Source organism: Juglans regia, chromosome 4, assembly GCF_001411555.2.
Source record: "Juglans regia cultivar Chandler chromosome 4, Walnut 2.0, whole genome shotgun sequence".
Classification (NCBI taxonomy): domain Eukaryota; kingdom Viridiplantae; phylum Streptophyta; class Magnoliopsida; order Fagales; family Juglandaceae; genus Juglans; species Juglans regia.
Window position 1 is genome coordinate 2357057 of NC_049904.1, and position 17665 is coordinate 2374721.

Below are 17665 nucleotides of genomic sequence, written 5' to 3' on the forward strand. Positions count from 1 at the left end.
GTCTTCATATCTGGGCTGTAAGAAAATCTTAAAAAAATTAGTGCATGCATACATCCAAATGTAACTCCTTGTTTTCATTCCCCATTCAAAATTTTGAAAACCAATAAAAACAAAACAACAAAAGTCAGTCCCAAATAAGCAGCACCCTTTTTATTTTTTTTTCTTCTTTCTTCTTCTTGATTGGATTGCAGGAAATTAGCTAGCTAGCTTCCAATAACATGCATGGCAACATGTAGATGTACTTCTAACTCTAATTAATTAATCATCTTCCTTATGATCATATAGTAAAATAATTTTGTCCAAAAGGCGCCACTAATGCAATGAACTGCATATTTAGGACAGTGGTGCATGATGGCGAATCAAGTGATGATGATGCCTATCAAGAAGATGAGCCATCATATACATATGCACCATTTTCGTGTGATGCATGTCCGGTGTCAACTCCACTAAATAGGGATGATATCGAACCTATCCCCATTGATGCACTAGAAATCACTGGTCCGGCTAGCGAAGACATCAATTCATACAACTTCATTGATGATGGCATAGTTGCTTCTGGTTCAGGAGATGCTTATGCCGATGGGGAATATTCAGATGAGGATGAATTAGACACAGACGATGAGTCTGCTTCAGAATAGACAACAATCAGGTATTTTAATGCACTAAAAGACACTTAGTTTCACTTCACTAATGGGCATGTTGCCAATAGATAATGTACGAAGAATTACAAGTATAACCTTCTAATTACAAGTATAGCATTCTAATTACAACTTTATGCTCGTTTGAAGTTCGTAATTACAAGTATAGCCTTCTAATGTTTTGTTATAAATTAGTTTGATAAGTTTATCTTATAACCTTATATTTATTCTTTGGGATCTCTAAGTTAACTGTAACCACTAAATTGATATTATTGCATCTCAGTTGGGGGTAAAAAGACTCGGTCTCGCATTCAATTGGGGGCCAGATTGACGTGAAATAGGAGCCCATAACTGAGTCTCTCCAACTAGACCATTACCATCTTCAGTCTACTTTGCAATGACGAGTATCAATGTTCAAGGTAGATATTTCAACCCAACGTACTTTCTTATAGTAGGTTTCTTGGATATTTCCTGCATCCTAGTTCATTGCAAAGTACAGTGGCAATGTAATTTAACGGAAATATAATGTCGTACAAATGCAGGTGCTGCAAGGGGAGAAAGTTCCCGAGGAAAAAGGTGTTGGAAGAGGTATTCGAGTTAGAAGATTTGTCCCATACTCATGTAGAGCTCGTCGACCCCGAGGAGCTTGTATCAGTTCATACCATAGCTCAAATTCAGATGCGGATAAGTCAGGCTCGGATGACTCAACGCAGCCTCCTAGTCATCCATGGGAGCCTCCATGTCCCATTACTCAGCCCCCACCCCATGCCAATAGAGAATCCTCACCCATAAGAGAACCTGAACCGAACATAGAGGATATTGGTACGTATAGCATTTGCGTGTTATGTCTATCATTGTTGTCCTAGAACCATATATGTGTAAACACCAAAGATTAAAAATGATCCTCACATAAGAGTCAATTTTTTTATGTTGTTTATACAGATGCAGCCGCCCCCACAGTGCCTGCAGCTGCAGCCACCCAGGAACAACCCAAACGTAGGCGTGGGCCTGCTAAGTGCACTGAGTTTGAAAAGATAAGAAAGTTCGGAAAAGTGTCGTTGAAGATTAATGACGGTGAGTCAGCGCCGTGTTGTCAGAATGCATCCATGTTCACGACACGGATCACGCAAATAGTTAAATAGTTCTGTGACATGAGTTATGCTAGATGGACCGATGTGCCACAAGCTCAAAAGGACGAGTTGATTGAACGTGTTCGGGTAAGACAGTTGTTATTTCATTTTGAACATTAAGGAAGTGGGCGTAGAATAATCGGCTCAATTAATGAAATGTTCATTCATGTAGGGTGACTTCGTGTTGGATTGGGATATGGCGAATCATAGATTGGCAGTCTTAAAGCAACTACGTAAGCGGTTCAATGCATTCCATCACGAATTACACAAAAAGTATTTATCATACAAAACTCACGAAGAAGCGTTGTCATCTGGGGGTAGCATGGTCGACCCCATCGTATGGGATAAGCTGTGTGCGAGGTGGGGAAGTGAAGACTTCAAGGTATATGAACTTCCATTCAAAATAAAAATTCTATATAGTTAATAAGTCAGGATTTTCCTATCTTATAATGTAATGTGTTGGCTAACAATATGTTTTAATGGCAGAAAATGTCAAGACAAAATCAGGAGAATAGAAAGAAGCTAACTAATAACCACACAGCAGGCCGCAAATCCTTTGTTAGGATACTGGAGGAGAAGGTATAATCTTTCAACTGATTTTTTATCCAGTCACTTGTATGGTCACAACCCTATTTCCCAGGAGTTGATGTTTCTGATTGATCATAGCTAACTCCTTACAAATTCCACACTCTTGTAGCGGGCGACGAATGCGACTTTGGTGGAGTTTTATAAGGAGACTCACTGGTCGAAGAAGAACGATAAATTTGTCACCCCAGCCACTGAAGACACCTATGTGAGTGTGATCTTTATGTTAGGCTAGTTGTTGCACAAAAACTAAGGTTCAATTACTTTATATTTGAAAGCAATAAATTCAGGAGACATTATCTACACTTAACAATAACAAAATGAAAGTTTTCTCGTGCAGAAAAAGATGGTTGACAAACTGGATGATCTAGATCCTGAACAACGCACCAGTCAGGCAGCAGCGAGTGTGTTTAGGGAGGTACTTGGGCATAGACCAGGATATGCCCGGGGGCTAGGGGAGATGGTCATACCGGAGTCGAGCAGACAACGGGACCGTGAACGAGAAAAAGAGTACCTTGCCTTGGTTGAACAACACAAGAAAGACGCCGACAACTACAAGAAAGATGTCGAGTCTTACAAGAAAGATGCCTTGAACTACAAGACGCAGCTTGATGAAATGAAGGATGAATTGACCGCACTTCGTGAGAGGCAAAATGAAACTGATAACATGTTGAGGCAATTCTTACATAATTTTCCGTCTTTCACTGAGTCTCTCCAGTCTCATCGAGAGACTCAGTGAGCTACCAGTCTTATGGCATGGGAAGAGCTTTTTTGTGTATTTTGGGCACTTTTTGATGGTGGGAGATGGTTGGTGGCCAATATATATATATTTTTGGTGAAGATGAAGGTTGGGAAACCTTTTCCAACTAGTTTGAGTCATTGGGCAGTTGAGAGGATTTTGTGAACCTGAAGGATTATTGTCGAGGCGTCGAGATGAAGGTTGATGGCATAGTTTTTTTTATGCCATTGCTTCTTTCTCCTAGATTTTTATTTTCTCTTCTTCAATCAATTTAGTTATAGATGTTTACTTGCAAATGTATCCCTTTAGCTACAATATAACCACCTTATGTGTTCTTCTTTTGCAAATACCATGCTCCACACAAGGACGTTTATGAGTGGTTCAATAGGATGTGTTTTGATAAAGGGAGCCGAACTTCAAAAATAATGGCCAAACTGAGGGTGGTCAAGCAGAAGGTATGTTCACATTCCAAACTGTTGGAGAACAACGTCATATGTGTACTGCATTTCTATTAATTCTGGTAGTGGCTGAAAGGAACAAGGTCATTGTTGTGCCTACGTATATGCATATATATATATATATATATATATATATATATACTTAGTCTCCGTCATTGGTTACATTGTATACTGTGTTATCTTGTGGTTTTGTATGCTTTTTTGTATACTATTACCATGATACTAATTTAAACCTAATGTAAACCTAATGTAATGTGATACTAATTATGAGATGGGTAACATGGTAATAGTAAGTGGACGTACGGAAGATATGATTAAACTGACTTTAAAAACATAAAGATAATAATAATTATCAACTATGGGAGAATGCTCCCCGATGCTCTTAAGATTAACACCTAGCTGTCCACTTAGTTGACTGCTGGTTACTGAACATAGTTGATTTTAAATGGTTTGAATTGATGGGTCAGGTAATAGTATTTTGTGAGTTTTATTAAAATGTGTTGAAGTGTGAAATGTTGAGATAAATAAAGCATTTTCCTTATAAATGGCTAAAGTCAACGCTTCCAAACTACTATATTTTTCTCTGCAATTTGGTAATCTATGGTGCAGTATTTTAATATTTTTCCTGTTCCTACAAAGCAAAGGAAAGCAATGTGCCCGGGGGCAGAAAGTATTCAAGTCCATTATCGCATATTGATAAGAACAACCACAAACAGTAAGGCAATTCTTACCTTTCTCTTCTTTTTTGGATTTCCTTTTATGTTTAAACATGTGTGATTGTTTTAGAATTGCCACAGTAGAAGTCTTATGCAAAGTTCTTATATAATGTGAAATATATATATATATACATCAAAAGGGTTCCCGGCCAGTAGGAGATAATCCTCAAAATCTGCACAAGTCTTTGTTATTTTATTACTCGGATCAGAATTAATGGTGTATCCAATATTTTATTACATGTGTTTAATATTTATATAATTATATTACATTAATTCATGCTTTGTATGTTTTTACAAGTCTGCACAAGTCTTTGCATATGTTTTTAGAATTGATTGAGCGTGCAGTGTGTTCCTAAAGTAGTGAAAGAATGCAAAAAAGCACTTTCTTAAAGTTATTCATGTATAGGCAGTAGTTCTGATTTGGTGCAATTGTATTTCAGCAATGGTTGTCCAGCATGCACCCACCAATATAAAAAATGGCAGCATGTTGTTTAATTTGTATTTTATAGAGTTATTTATAAAAAAAATAGAATGGTATAGAATTATAATATAAAGATTATGATAGACATGTACATGAAGACATAGCATGTTGACTGGAAAATGCAAAACAAATATGCTTTTTTGTTAATGATGGATCTTGAAGAGTTCCAGGTATGAGTGTGAAGGACACTAATAATATTTTGGGAATCCAATGCTTAATTTTTTGTTTTTTAATAAGAAAAACATGGGATTGTTTGCTACCCTCCCTAGCTAATCCTAAACCATTTCACCTAAATCAGTCATATCTACATCACTACAAAGTTCTCCATAAAGTCACTTTTTTTATGGAGTCAAGTGCAGTGGATTAGAATATTTATTTATAGTTGATTGCAAATGCAAAAATAATGGACAAACCACTAGATCAGATTGGTATTTTTGTTGTTATTGCTGATTGTGCATGATGGATATATGTTTGATCAAGAAAGATGGGAGCTCATTACTCCATACTAAAAGGGAAATTATATGTCAATATGTAATTGTTCAAATTACATCTGATTGGTTGGGGGATTGGTATTCCTTTGCAAAATGAGCTTACAGTCATGTCTTTAATGTTAAATAAAACATGTTTTTCACTAGATAAATGATGCTCCCACTGTAACAGGAGGCAGCTACTGTTTATACACTCTTTGTATTGACATTATGCAATCTGAGAATAATCCCAAATGGAAAAAGTTACTTTATTGATGAAGATTTTCAGCAACCAAGTTCCCTTGATTTCAACTTTCTATAAAGTTGTTTAATAATACTAATACTTATGGCAGAGACTCACTTAATTTTTATTCTTGCAATCTTCAACCCCCATGCACGACTAATAAAGTTCCATATTCCTTTTTTTGTATATTATTTGGTTTTTTGCTGGATTAAGGGATAGGACTAGATCATGATCAGGTTAAGCACCATTTAGAATCTATTGTCTTTGTAGAGTGACTACTTTTGTCATTGACACCCCAAAATAAGCATATTTGAATTGAAGAGTATTCTTCTCTTCCTATCTCTGCATGTTGGTCTCTATATATATGTTGCTGGTATTAATGCTTAAATGAATTTACCTCCTTGGGCAAAGTATAAGGTTATTAGTGGGAAGCTTAATTTGTGTACACACCATGTAAAATATTTAACAGAAAATAGTTCCTTCTTAGTGAATACTTGTATGCAAATATTTGGATTGGAGATTTCTAATATATTCTGCAGATATGAGGCCTGGAGGCTCAGTTCTTTATCACTTCCTACTGTCATTGTGTGATTTTTCTGGACTGCTCAAGCATGGGATAATTGCAAGACTAATGTTCAGCTTTTCTCCTGTCCTTTTATTTCATTATATTTAAAAATATATGGTGACTGCCTTGGCATTCAGCTTGCCAATTTTGAATAATTGCTCAGTTAAACCAATTTTTTGGGCTTTACAGGTGATTTCATTACAGAGGGACACATAGTTGGTTGAAGGAGACAAGCAAAGGAATGGCTACTAGTCAAGTGAGATTAAATTCTTATGTTTTATATATACCAGTCAACCTTCTTATGTTGATTTAAACAAATATTAGAATGTTATATGAACTATAACTGTGGTCAAACCGTATATATAATTGTTATATGGTGTGTGCTGATATATTTTATCTATAACTGTCAGATTGGTGTTTGTCGAGATGGAAATGAGAAATATCCCACGAGTATAAGGGAGTTGATGCAATCTTGTAAGGAGGTGTTTTGCTGACCTCTCATGCCCAGGTGCATATTGTTAGATCTGACTAGATATAATTTATAAAGATGGAGGAGCAGTACAGCAAGCATATTGTGAATGATATATGTACTCTCTGCTATTTAGTAGTTAAGATGTAGTGTTTTGGCTTATGATTGGTCCACCGCAGTGTATATAGCCCATAACAATATTTTAGTGTGAATTCCCCACCTCAATGGATGAATTGAATGTCATTAATTTATGTAATTAGATGGAAATGGTTTGAAAAGGTCTGTCATGGAATCCTACATGTTCGGTCAGGCATATATAGTGGAAGTTCTATAGCATTTCCTTTATGTTTCATGTTTCTAAGTATATATTTAATATCATAAGGCATGGGTACTGCTGGATAAACACTAAGTACATAGCAATGAAACAATATTATTTTACTTGATTAAAGTGCAGTTTATATTATTAACAGTATATCCTATTCCAGGTCAGTCACTAAAACAATATTAATACACCAAAGTTATAATTAATATTGTTTTAGTTACTGACTTGGAATAAGATAAATATATTGTTAATCAAATAAATTAAGGTTCCATTACATGAAGTATGCAAATGAAGTCAGCCAACGTCTCTAGGTGCAGCGAAAAAAAAAAAAAAAACATCTTACGGCGATTACTTAACCGTCGCAATAGTCTAACGATGAAATAGGATCCTTGAGGCGAATATAGGATATCGCTATAAAAACTCATTTGCGGCGAGTATTACGCGCCGCAAAAAGTCATTTGACATGGAATTATTTATATTGACACCAATCGTAATCGTTGCAGCTGAAGAAGAGCGGCGGAAAAAATAATGTTGCGGCGATTACTTTTCCGTCGCAATATCTTGAACTGCAACGAATGTGGGTATCGCTGCTATGAACCGAGATCAATTGCGGCGATAGTCTGATATCGCTGCGTTGAACTAGAACCACTTGCGGCGATTAATTGAGTGTTTTGCGACGTAAATAGTCGCTGGTAATATTAAGGTGCGGCGATTATCTCCGAATCTGATACCACCAATTTCGGCGTTTTATTATACACTTTGTGGCGACAGATTATCGTCGCAATTGCTAATAATTGCGGCGAGTTTTTAAAGTCGAAGAAACAGTTCTAAATTGGCTTGAGGATATCGTTGAATCCGTGGCGATTTAGAAATCGCCGAAATGAACCAATTGTAGCGAGAAGTATGTGTATTTCCGGCGGTTTTGACCGCCGGAAATGACCTTTTTCTTGTAGATCTTTGTCAGATCTTCTATTTCTCCCATCCATCCTAGCGTAGTGGGCTTCAATCTTCCATAGACCTTTGGTGGGGTCTTGTACATGTGCTCATTTTATCCCCAACATAAATGATTCTGGTGAGACATTGATGAATATACAAAATGCCATAGTACTGCTATGTATGGTACTGGATGTTAGAATATATTATCTACCGTATATAGTTTATTTTGTAAATTAGTTAGTATCAATTATTATATTTGATTTATTATAATTTCCTTATTTCTCATGTCTCATTCCTTTATTATAAATAGAGCCTCTCACTGTATAGTTTGATATATAGAAATACAAATTGTTCTCTCTCAATTTCATACCAATTTGTTATTCTATAAGGCATCAGAGATACCCATTTTCTAGTATCTCTTGCAGTTTTTTTTTTTTTTTTTTTCCGTCCATGCATGCTCAGTCTCATGATCCTCAACGTGTTCTTAGGTGTTCTTTTTCGTTTTCCACCTCACCAATCAACCTCTTATATACCTACCATCACGTCACCCGATTGAAGAGCCTCGTCCCCTTAGAATTTGTGAGAGAGGGTTTTACATTTTGCTTCATTTTTAAAAAGTAGGAATTTATCTTGACATTTTTTAATTATTCTATTAATGGTGCCACGTCACCCGACTGAAGTCCTCTGCCCTCTTAGAACTTGTGATAGGGAGAAAAAACATTCTGGGGCTTAACAATATGCTTATTTTTAAAAAGAAGAAATGAGATGTATATTAATTAAAAATATATCCAACTAATTTGAAGGCTGATGATATATGTTCTATAATCTTTTTATCTTTTAAATTTTATGCTTTATTTTGTTGGTTGATAGTTGAAAGGGGATTTCTTCCTCATTTCATAAGCCCACAGGCACTCGGCCAAGAGTAATCGGTTTCACACCGATATGTGACCCCAAGGCCCAAACTTGCCTACGAAGTAATTTGCCTGCAAGAAAAATTAAACAATGATGGCTAATTGGATGCACAGGCTTGACACCGCTCAGTCACACCTTGCTTTTGGGGACTTGTACATAGCGGAATGAGAGAGACGGAGAAGCTTTGATCTTCTGACATGGGAACGAACCATCAAAGGCACCAATCAGGGAACCACGCCGCAATAATGATACTATTACCTGAGTTACATCCCACATTAATGACGTTATCGCAGAGGCACACCACATTAAAAGACTCTGATAAAAGGAAAGAAAAAAAGGTCATGGACTCCATAAGGCAGACACGATCTGTCCTCCTCAGACTCACGATATAAATAGCAATTTTCAGGTACGAAAAAGCTCTCTAGTCTCTAGACTCTTTCATTATTTACAAACTTTCAAAATACTTTATTGACAATGGCATCAGGGACTCCCTGGCCCCAATGCCGCCCTCTCCCAGTTGCTTTCTATTTTGTTTTCGCAGGCCCAACTTTGAAAACTTGAGTTGCTGGAACTTGGCCCAAAGGTGTATGAAACACGACGTTAACAGTGGCGCCGTCTGTGGGATCCTTGTAGATCTTGTTTGTACTTCGTATGGTTGCGACAACCCATTCTATACAACTCAGAAGCTCACAAATAGTGTTGACGAACATGGAAGCTCACCAACAAGGAAACAAAACTCCCAAGATTGGAGAAGGAGATGCCCTGGAGGAGAGGCAAGAACATACCAAGGAAATGGTGCCTCCGAGTTGTGGGGTGAACGTGGTATGCCCTACAGTGGATGACTACACCTTACCACCGTCACTGGTTTGTGACCCAGTTGAAGGCGAAGTCCGAGACGAGCAGAGACTCAGAAAGGTGGAGCCAAACGAGCCGTTGGAGTTCGTTCCCTTAAACTTGACTCAACCAGGAGCCACTGCAAGCTGGATCGGTAGCGAGATGACACCTGAGCTGTGGAGCGCCGTGTAGCAACTCCTAGACGTATTTGCTTGGAGTCACGAGGACATGCCCAGAATAGCCCTCGAAGTCATATAACACAACTTTAGCATAGACCCAAAGGCCAAAGGGGTGAGGCAGAAATGCCTAAGTGTAAGTGCGGAAAAGAATGTTGCCATAGCTGAGGAAGTAGACTGCCTGCTAGCCGCCCGATTCATATGAGAAACCCACTACCTAGAATGGCTGTCCCAGCCAACGTGGTGCTCGTGAAAAGGTTGAGCGGAAAATGGAGAATGTATGTCGATTTCCCCGACCTCAACAAAGCCTGCTAGAAGGACAGCTTCCCACTTCCCCGCATTGATCTGATCGTCGACTCCATGGTGGGTGATCGTATGCTTAGCTTCATGGACGCTTACTCCGGGTATAACCAAATTCGCATGAACCTGGAGGAGGAGGAGAAGACCTCATTCATCACCGACCGAGGCCTGTATTGTTACATGGAATGCCTTATGGGCTGAAGAATGCGAGAACCACCTACCAGCAGTTGGTCAACCGTATGTTCAAAAATCAGGTAAGAAGAAACATGGAGGTCTACGGAGACGACCTGTTGGTTAAGAGTGAGACTCCAGAAAAACACTTGAATGATCTGAGGGAGGCTTTCGCAATACTGAGGTAGTACCGGATAAAGTTGAACCATGTGAAGTGTGCCTTTGACGTCGGATCAGAGAAGTTTATGGGATTCATGGTGTCAGAATGCAGAATTGAAACCAACCCCGAAAAGTTGGAGGCCATCCTCAACATGGCCCCACCCCAAAGTATAAACAAGGTGCAAAGACTGGTCGGACGTGTGGTAGCTCTCAGCAAGTTCATGTCAGGATCCACAGACAAGTGCCTGCCTTTCTTTAAGGTTCTGCGAAAGGCATAAATATGGGACATCAAGTGCGACCTGGTGTTCAAGGCTCTCAAGAAGTACCTCACATGCCCACCTCTCCTCAACCAACCCAGGTGTGGGGAAACACTGACCCTATACTTGTCGGTCTTCCCCCAAGCAGTCTCTTCGACATTAGTGCACGAAGAGGAGGAAGTCTTGAGGCCGGTCTACTACACCAGATAAGCATATCATGGGGCTGAAGGCCAGGTACCCCCGCATAAAGCAATGTTCGGTATAAAAATATATCTGTAAGTGCACATAATCGTAACAAGTAGTAAAATATTTTAAAGAAAATGATTATTGAACCCACATGGAATAATTATGCTATTAAGTATTGAAATTGACTAAATTAATTACTATTTGAAAAATTGAAATTTAAAGAGTTGTTTATCTAAATTAAACTGAAGAAATGCACATTAAAATTAAGGTTTTTAAAAATAATAAGAACAGATCTATAGCGTTTGACTTCACCTAGCAAATCTTACACAGTTTATTCTCCTTTGTTATAGAATCTCAATTATCCTAAGTTGATAATAAAAATTTCTTAATTATTCAATATTTTATCTCGAATAATACAAAAAATATCTCCAACTAATAACTCCATATCTCTATATGAATTTAACTAATTGGAGACTCATTAAGTTTTTTAGATTTTTTTTGAAAATCACACTAGTCGTGGTATAACATCTCTGCTTTCACTCAACTAATGGTGTTTAATCATAGAGCTCTAATCACAAATCATATCTTGGTCTCATTGCAATCTAATAGATCGAGCAATAGTTAGCTAGAAAATTGCAAGTAGTAAGAACAATGAATAAACACTTAATTATGGAAATATCGAAAATAAAATAAGTTGGAATATAAATTGTGTATTCAGTGCTAGGCTACATCAAAGGTCTAGACAATAAAATTAGTTCATAATGAAATAAAAAAAAAAAGCAAGAAAAAACAAACAAAACTCTGATTCAGAACTCCCTTTATTTATCCCACAAGTTGAGATTAAACAGATGTTGAATTTCAAATCTGGAAACAAGATAACTGCAGCTACCATCTCGCCTAAAAATCTAGAAAATAATCTCTAAAGATAGATGTTAATATAAAAGGAAATATCCCAAGAATAACATGATTATCTAAATGGATGATTCAGTGATATGTGGTTTGAATTGCAGAATTCGAGAGGATTTGGTCGCCAAACAGATTCATTGTGGAACTCGGATTTGGTGGTTAGCATATTTATCCTAGTTGGGAGGAATAGTGCCACCAAGTAGATGCCGTGTGCTCTGAATATAACTGGCATGGAGTTCACAATTGAACGGGTGTGGAGGTCACAAAGACCACACTGCCCTCTCCTTGCCTACCGAGTAGAAAGACTCCTGACCTGGATGAAAGTCTCATCTTCCCAACCTACCGAGTGGTAAAGCTACTTGCCTTTGCTGGTTGTCACCCACGATGTGGTTTTGGTTAGTCTTTTAAGTTGATCGGTTAGACTGGTCGCCAAGTCTTCTCGCCTCCCGAGAAGTAAAATATTTCGCTCATCGCCTAACTCTTGTCACCAATTCTGATTGCCATTGGGTCTCCTCACCAAGTCTTATTGTTGGAAATATTTTTTTGCGACGATTATCATATGTTTCAAATAAGTTGCGTCAAACATGGTATCGCTGGGAAATCTCCTATTGCGGCGATTTTAGGGATTGGACGAGAAAATGATCTCACTATTAGTGGCGAATATTTAACCTATTGCAAGGAAAATCTTTGCTGCAATTAACTTTTTCCAACAATGTAAGAGTGGATCTGTACAGCTAATTGCGACGACCAATAATCGCTGGAAAGGATAACTAATTGCAAAGAATTTTGACATTCGTTGATTTTACGCAAAAAAAAAAAACACACACACACACACAATTCCGACGAACATGTGTCAAATGAAATTGCGACGAAAATAAGTATTTCCGACAATTTTCTATGGTATTAGCTATGAAATTTAGCGTTGGAAAAAGTCTTTTTTCTTTTTTCATCTACTGATGAATTGGCATTTTGGGAGATTGATTAAATTGAGAAAATTATTTTGAATCAAAATTTTTTATATGGGATCGAGAATTTGGAGTTTATAAATATATTGTTAGAATGTGAGTTTAAGTGATAAGAAGTAACTCTCCAATCCCTGCAGGACCGGAGCCTTACCCCCAAGGCCACCCTCTCCCAACTGATTTCTGCTTCGATTTTGTAAGCCCATTTCTGAAGACCTAAGTTGCTGAAATTTAGCCCAAAAGCGTATGAAACAAAACATTATCCAAAGTGTTTTTAGGTTTTTTTGGGCCAAGTTGGTATAGGACGGCTTGAGACAGTTAGAAGTTCAATCCTGTACTTTTTTTTTTTTTAGAATGAAGTTCTTAGACTCTTTTACATGTTTGTGGCCCTTTGGACATCGGCCGAATCGATGCTACAAACTTACAAAGGACAAATTATAATTACAAAAAGCCCGAATTCTTTCCTTGCATTAATCGAGAACTTGAACATGCAATATGCAGGCATATATGAGCCATCCAATGGTTCAAGATTAAAAAAAGATTCTTTTAATTTTAATTGATTCTTAATTTAGGAATAAGGATAATCATAATTATTTTAAATTATATTATCTGTAGTCACATATATTTCCTCTATATATATATTTAAATAATTTTATAATGGTTGTGAACATTTAGAATTTAACATATTAACAAGTGTGATTAAAATTGAAAAAACAAATGTAAAATAACGAATAATATCTCTCAAAAAAATTATAATGTTTGACGGAGAAAGAAGGTGGAGAAAAAACGGATTAATATTTGGCGGCAAACAAAAACAGGAATCAGTGTATAATATAAATGGGAAACAAACAGAAACTTAAAAATAGCAAGAAATCCCAAGGTGAGGTTTTCCCAAAGGAGTTTATCGTTGGAATATGGTATATAATTAACCTCAAACCTCCAAATATAGGTACAAGTTAATTTTGATGGATTCACAAACAAGCAATGGAGCCTTCAAAGCCTATATATGACTTTCCTATAAGTAGGCCGTGGATTCCGCTTTAATTCATTGTATTGTCCGAGAAAACCATCACCTATATATATAAGTAAAACCTCTTCCATTCACTTCATCTCACAAAACATTAGGTTTGTCCATTCACTTCATCTCACAAAACATTAGGTTTGTCTTGTCCTTTTCAGTACATTCCATCGTTAAAAGACTCCACATTTCCCTTCGGAACCAGGGCACGTACATACAGAAACCATCACACATTAATCCGGCAATGGCTTTCTTATCCAAGTTGCCCTTGGTTGTTTTCCTCTCTTCTCTCTTCCTCCATGCTGCAATAGGTATGATCATTTCACACTCTTTGTCATGGTTACACTGAGTGATTTATTTGTTAAGGATTGTGTATGTTTTGATTATTGATCTATTGTTAAAACTAACTCTTACAAATCAAACCATATCATGTCATGTCTCGTTCATAGTGTGGAAGTTGCATCCTCCATACTCGAAAATGTAGTTTTTCTTTTTTAAACCCTGCGTGTGATATATGTTCATTTGTGTGTAGCTGAGCTTGTTTGCGAGAATTTGCCAAACAATGTTTGCGCATTTTCAATATCATCATCGGGCAAAAGGTGTTTGCTGGAGACGTCTGTGGCTTGTGATCATGGAAAGGTGGAGTACCAATGCAAGACATCAGAGGTGTTGGTTAACGGCATCACTGAATACATTGAGACTGATAAATGTGTTGAAGCGTGTGGGGTTGAGAGGAACACTGTTGGAATCTCATCGGATGCCCTTCTTGATCCAAAAGCCACTGCCAAGCTTTGCTCTCCTTATTGTTACCAAATGTGCCCCAACATTGTCGATCTTTACTTCAATTTGGCTGCTGGGGAGGGTAAGACTAATATTTCCAAACTCACTTTTTAAAAACACAAAAACGCAAATATATTGATGTGGAAGTTTGTTAGATTAGTTGGCATAACAAACATATACTTTGATTTTTTTTTTTAAATAACTATGTTGGTTTTGATCATGGTAATTGTATTACTGTGTTTACAAACCAACTTGTAGCTGAGTAATACTAGATACAGTCGTCTTAAGTTATGCAAGACATGACTCATTTTTAAAAAAAAAGTAAGATCCACTATTAAAAAAATATAGTTTTTCATGTGAGTGTGAGATTTATCCATTTTTTTAAAAAAGAATGAACGGGATTTACACATCATAAAACTACAAATATAATTTCACATAAAACATATTAGTGTAGATTATACAAGCTAGTGCTAATTGATTATTTGATTCTTACTTGTAACAGGAGCACTCATATTGATTTCCCCGTTAATTATAATTGCTGCATCATGTTTTTCATAAAAATGGTATGATTTTCTGATATGAAATTAATACATATATGCACTATATATGCAGGAGGATATTTGCCGGACTTGTGTGAGAAACAACGCGCCAATCCTCACCGTTCCATGAGCGAGCTTTTGGGTTCTGGTGTGGCCCCTGGCCCTATTTCCGGCTCTCCATCTCGAAAATTATATGAGACTGAGCTTTTGGGTTCTGGTGTGGCCCCTGCCCCTGGCCCTATTTCCGGCTCTCCACCTCGAAAATTATACGAGTCTAAGCTTTTGGATTCTGGTGTCGCCCCAGCCCCTGGCCCTATTTCCGGCTCATCATCTCGAAAATTATACGAGACTGTTACCTTCTACGTTTCTAGAGCTGCAGCTCCCCAGTAATCATGTGACCATCTGGATGCATGGTTTTTGGAGTACTTCGTATTTTAAAAATGAGTTAGTCTACATAGAGATTTTAAATTGGGACTTTTCATGTAAGCCCATACAATTAAGTTTAAAAAAAATTAAAAATTATAATAATATCATTTTTAAAATGTTATTTTTTCTCTTTTACCCCTATTCATCTTTGAGACTGTACACGCAGTCTCCCACTCAAGACTGCAAATAAAATTTCTCTTTAAAATTTAGCTTAATTTAATGAGGGATTAATATTAGTAAAGTTGAGAGAGAATCTGTCAGATCAGTGAGGGATTGAAATTCAAGGGTCAATCCTTCCAGTATTGGTGTGGAGTAATACTATTATAAGGCCTCTACATCATACACTGTTTACGTGGTATAATTTGATTTAGAAGATAAATTTTAAAATTTGAATCTTATAAATCAAATTTTATCATTTAAGTAATGTGGATGATGTTCTCTACACATCAGTTTGAAAATAGAATAACTCAATGGAATGTACTGTTGATAACTATTATATGCTATTTTATTCAAAAGCATATATATATATATACTCCTTTTAATTTTATAAGTTGAGATTAATGAATATTAATCATGCGGCCTATTATTTATATAGGCTAGCTATATTATATTCTATATTTTTTGGAATTAACTCTGGCGGCCTAGATTCACAAAACTCTACAGATATAAGGTTATTCCCTCACACACATACACATAAATATACTAGCAGTTTGCCTAATTTAATGTGAAAAGCACGTTTGCCACATTTGCCTAATTGGAAGAAAAAACAAAATTCCTTAAAATAATGTGTCCAAATTATCAACAAACAAAGTGTGACTCCTTACATGCCGCACATAATTTTGAGTAATTGAGTTAGTTGTTAGTTCACAATCAATAAGATTGAAAGAGTACATAAAATTGATTAGTAAATAGCCTAATGCATAGGAACATAAAATCTAATATAAGCAAGTATCTCTGAATTTCCATCTTTTTCTACTTTAACAGGAAGAGTTTGTTCCGATTGCAATATCTTCAAATTAACCATATTTGACGGTAGAGATCAATGCATGCATGTCATGTTACCTCTAACCATGCAAAATATGTAGTGAGCTCGTATGAAGCAAATCCACCCTCCTTGTTTTTGCATTTTCAAGAATAAGAAAATATACTCAAATTAATTAAATTCTTTAATATTTTAGATTAAAAAAAAATAAATTTTGAATTGTATCAGATGGCATGCTTGAAAACAAGAGTGCTACCTACACATTAATGATTTTAATGTCTCATGATAACTGTAGTACTTATATTTACAGTGAAGTACTGAATCATATCATTTAGACAATTAATAATGATATATTTGAATTACTTTTACTGCTGAGTTATAATTTTTAAGCTACTGTGATTTTTGGCTGAGGAATGTTTGTTCTAAGGTAATTACATACCTTCTCATGTACAATCTCATACAATCTAGCCATTGTCTGGAGTCGAGAAAGGCCATCCACCCTTTGAAATGTGGCAATGCCACAATAATTAAAATCTCTGGAACTGTCTATCTTAACCTTCATATATATAACCCAAATGAAGTTTGAAATTAATTAACCTTCATATATATATATATATATGTATATATCCATCATTTCTCAACATCGTCGTCATAAAGATGGCAAGAGAAAATACTTTCCAAAATTTGATCGCATGAACAAAACAATTATCTCATGATTAATAAAAATTCAACTGCACTACTCGATGACCCAGTGAGCACTGAAAAAATACAGAGTCTTTTATTCCTATGTTGCTCTCACATTCTTAATCTAGCACATACTACAAATAAAGTTTGTCACGATAAAATAAACCATCAACATCTTTTTCTAATTACTGTAATGAAGACTTAGAAGGTATAAATGATTTTACATGATCACAAAAAGCAAGCCACCCTTGAATTAATGAGCCTCTAGAAAAATTCATTTGTAGATCATTAACTTGTCTCATTTTATCTCTTTTTCTCCATTTTCAGTCATAAGTTGTATATCAATTGATCTAGAAACGAAGTAAGAATTTTGTAACATCCACCAAAATAGAAATTTTTTATTTATTTAGAATTTGATGCCATTTGATCAAAGGTAGAGGACTCAAAATGAGAAACTCCCCTGCAGAAAAAGAAAGTCCATCCCTTCTCAAAATCTTGATTCTCACTTCTTATTTTACAATAAAATCAGTTTTATTTACAATATAACGTATTATATCAAACTACGTTAGTTTGTAAATTTAGTTTTGTGTAATTTCTTTGTTGTTAAAGCATTTTTCTATAAA

General features: G+C 36.2%; 2 protein-coding genes across 2 annotated transcripts; both read left to right on the forward strand.

Moving 5' to 3' along the window:
* The first annotated feature begins 1624 nt into the window (after positions 1 to 1624).
* LOC118348288 lies at positions 1625 to 3092 on the forward strand. The gene is made up of 5 exons (XM_035689656.1): positions 1625 to 1855; positions 1941 to 2150; positions 2255 to 2347; positions 2466 to 2561; positions 2694 to 3092. Exons 1-5 carry the CDS (start codon positions 1790 to 1792, stop codon positions 3090 to 3092), a joined length of 864 nt encoding a protein of 287 aa, XP_035545549.1. The 5' UTR covers positions 1625 to 1789.
* Positions 3093 to 13724: 10632 nt separating this feature from the next.
* On the forward strand, positions 13725 to 15678 carry LOC108984208. Its single transcript, XM_018956085.2, has 3 exons — positions 13725 to 13942; positions 14164 to 14493; positions 15024 to 15678. Exons 1-3 carry the CDS (start codon positions 13876 to 13878, stop codon positions 15338 to 15340), a joined length of 714 nt encoding a protein of 237 aa, XP_018811630.1. The 5' UTR covers positions 13725 to 13875; the 3' UTR covers positions 15341 to 15678.
* Positions 15679 to 17665: the final 1987 nt, after the last annotated feature.